Raw genomic sequence first — 2,339 nt, forward strand, 5'->3', positions numbered from 1 at the left:
GGTTCCTGAGATGGGGGTGGGACCTTATCAGGGCCATGGGTCACCGTTCTGGGAGTGTTTTCCAGTCTCAGCCCACAAATGGGTGATCTGGGGCTGGGTAGGACTTTGTTGTCCTCCCATGGACTTGCCGCTGACTCCACATCTCTCTCTCCTTTCCAGGCGTACGGGAGGATGGTAGTGAGCCCATAAGACCATGCTCTACACAATGACATGTTGGCTCCTGGTCCTGGTTCTCCACCTGGTCCTGCTGAGCCCCCCGCGGGTGGCAGCCTGTCCTGCCCGCTGCGAGTGTGCCCCGCAGATCAAGTCGGTGGTGTGTCACCGCAAGCGACTCACCTCCATCCCTGAGGGCATCCCCACCGAGACCAAGATCCTGGAGCTCAACAAGAACCGCATCCGCTGCCTGAACCCAGGGGACCTCTCCCCATACCCGCTGCTGGAGGAGCTGGATTTCAGTGAGAACATCATCTCCAATGTGGAGCCGGGCGCCTTCAGCAACCTCTTCAACCTGCAGACCTTGCGACTGCGGGGAAACCAGCTCAAGCTCATCCCCCCAGGAGTCTTCACCAAGCTGACCAACCTCACCCTCTTGGACATCAGTGAGAACAAACTTGTTATCCTGCTGGACTACATGTTCCAGGACCTGCGAAACCTGAAGAGCCTGGAGGTGGGTGATAACGACTTGGTGTACATCTCACAACGGGCCTTCTCGGGGCTGCTCGGCCTGGAGCAGCTGACCATCGAGAGGTGCAACCTGACCTCCATCTCAGCCGAGTCACTCTCCTACCTCCAGAACCTGGAGGTGCTGCGGCTCCGGCACCTCAGCATCTCCGCACTGGAGGACCAAAACTTCAAGAAGCTCTACAACCTCCTGCAGCTGGAGATCGACAACTGGCCATTGCTGGAAGATGTTTCCCCTACCAGCTTCCAAGGCCTGAACCTCACCTCGCTCTCCATCACATACACCAACATCACAGCCGTGCCCGCCGCTGCCTTGAGGAACCTGGTGTACCTCCGGTACCTGAACCTGTCCTACAACCCCATTAGCACTGTGCTGAAGGGCTCCTTTAAAGACCTCATCCGGCTCCAGGAGCTCCACATCGTGGGTGCTCTCTTGGTGTCCGTGGAGCCACAGGCTTTCTCTGGCCTGAGACAAATCAGGCTGCTCAACCTCTCCAGCAACTTTCTCTCCACGCTGGAGGAGAGCACCTTCCATTCCGTCAACACGCTGGAGACCTTGCGGGTGGATAGGAACCCCCTGGCCTGCGACTGCCGCCTTCTCTGGATCCTGCAGAGAAGGAAGACGCTCAACTTTGATGGGCAGCAGCCCATGTGCTCCTCACCACCCGAAATCCAGGGCAATGCCCTGCGTGACTTCCCGGACTCTGTGCTCTTCGAGTACTTCACCTGCCAGAAGCCCAAGATAAAGGATCGGAAGCTGCAGCACGTGACAGCCCGGGAAGGACAGTCCGTGTCCTTCCTTTGCCGGGCAGACGGGGAGCCAGACCCCTCCATCGCCTGGGTGTCCCCCCAGCATCGCATGATCACCACCCGCAGCACGGGGAGGGTGACTGTGCTGCCCGGGGGGACCCTGGAGATCCGCTTTGCCCAGGTGCAGGACAGTGGCACCTACATCTGCATCGCCAGCAACGCGGGGGGCAACGACACCTACTTTGCCACCTTGACGGTCAGGGGGCGGCTGGCCGATGGCTCCCACTATGCCAACCGGACTTTGTACCTCAGCGAGTTCAACGACACCTCCCACAACGACACGCAAGTCTTCTTGAAGTTTACGTTGGACCTCAAGACCATCTTGGTCTCTACAGCCATGGGCTGCATCACCTTCCTGGGCGTGGTGCTCTTCTGCTTCCTCCTCCTCTTCGTCTGGAGCCGGGGCCGGGGGCAACACAAGAACAACTTCTCGGTGGAGTACTCCTTCCGCAAAGTGGATGGTCCCACCACCACCACCGGCCAAGGAGGAGCCAGGAAGTTCAACATGAAGATGATCTGAGCCTCCCCCAGAGAAGAACTGTTGTCTGCTGCCCAGCCCCGGGCCTGGCTGTGATGGGATGGGGCCGGGGGGGGGTTGTGGAGCACCAGAGACATCCCAGGGCTGGGGACATCCCAGGGCTGGTGGTGTGACCTCGCTGTGCTGGGACACGGCGGGAGACGTGCCAGAAGCCAGCGGGGTGGGCACCACATGGACCTTCAGGGTCGGGAAGCGATGACCTTGGCCCTTGGGGCACAATGGCTCAGGAGCTGTCCCAGTTCCAGGGGCTCCTGATGTAGCCAACATTTTTGCTACCAACTATGCATTTCTCCAGCCAGGAGATCAGCAG

The 2,339-nt window shown here is 59.6% G+C and overlaps 1 protein-coding gene across 1 annotated transcript; it reads left to right on the forward strand.

Annotated features, from left to right (window-relative positions):
- The first annotated feature begins 35 nt into the window (after positions 1–35).
- Positions 36–2,011, forward strand: LINGO3 (leucine rich repeat and Ig domain containing 3). Its single transcript, XM_010164624.2, has 2 exons — positions 36–56; positions 171–2,011. The coding sequence occupies exon 2, from the start codon at positions 194–196 to the stop codon at positions 2,009–2,011; it is 1,818 nt and encodes a 605-aa protein (XP_010162926.1). The 5' UTR covers positions 36–56; positions 171–193.
- Positions 2,012–2,339: the final 328 nt, after the last annotated feature.

The sequence above is a fragment of the Antrostomus carolinensis genome, unplaced genomic scaffold, assembly GCF_000700745.2.
Source record: "Antrostomus carolinensis isolate BGI_N321 unplaced genomic scaffold, ASM70074v2 scaffold26913, whole genome shotgun sequence".
In the NCBI taxonomy this organism is placed as follows: domain Eukaryota; kingdom Metazoa; phylum Chordata; class Aves; order Caprimulgiformes; family Caprimulgidae; genus Antrostomus; species Antrostomus carolinensis.

Excerpts from the sequence above, each read along its gene's own strand:
- LINGO3 (XM_010164624.2), top strand. The coding sequence starts at position 194 with ATGCTCTACACAATGACATGTTGGCTCCTGGTCCTGGTTCTCCACCTG.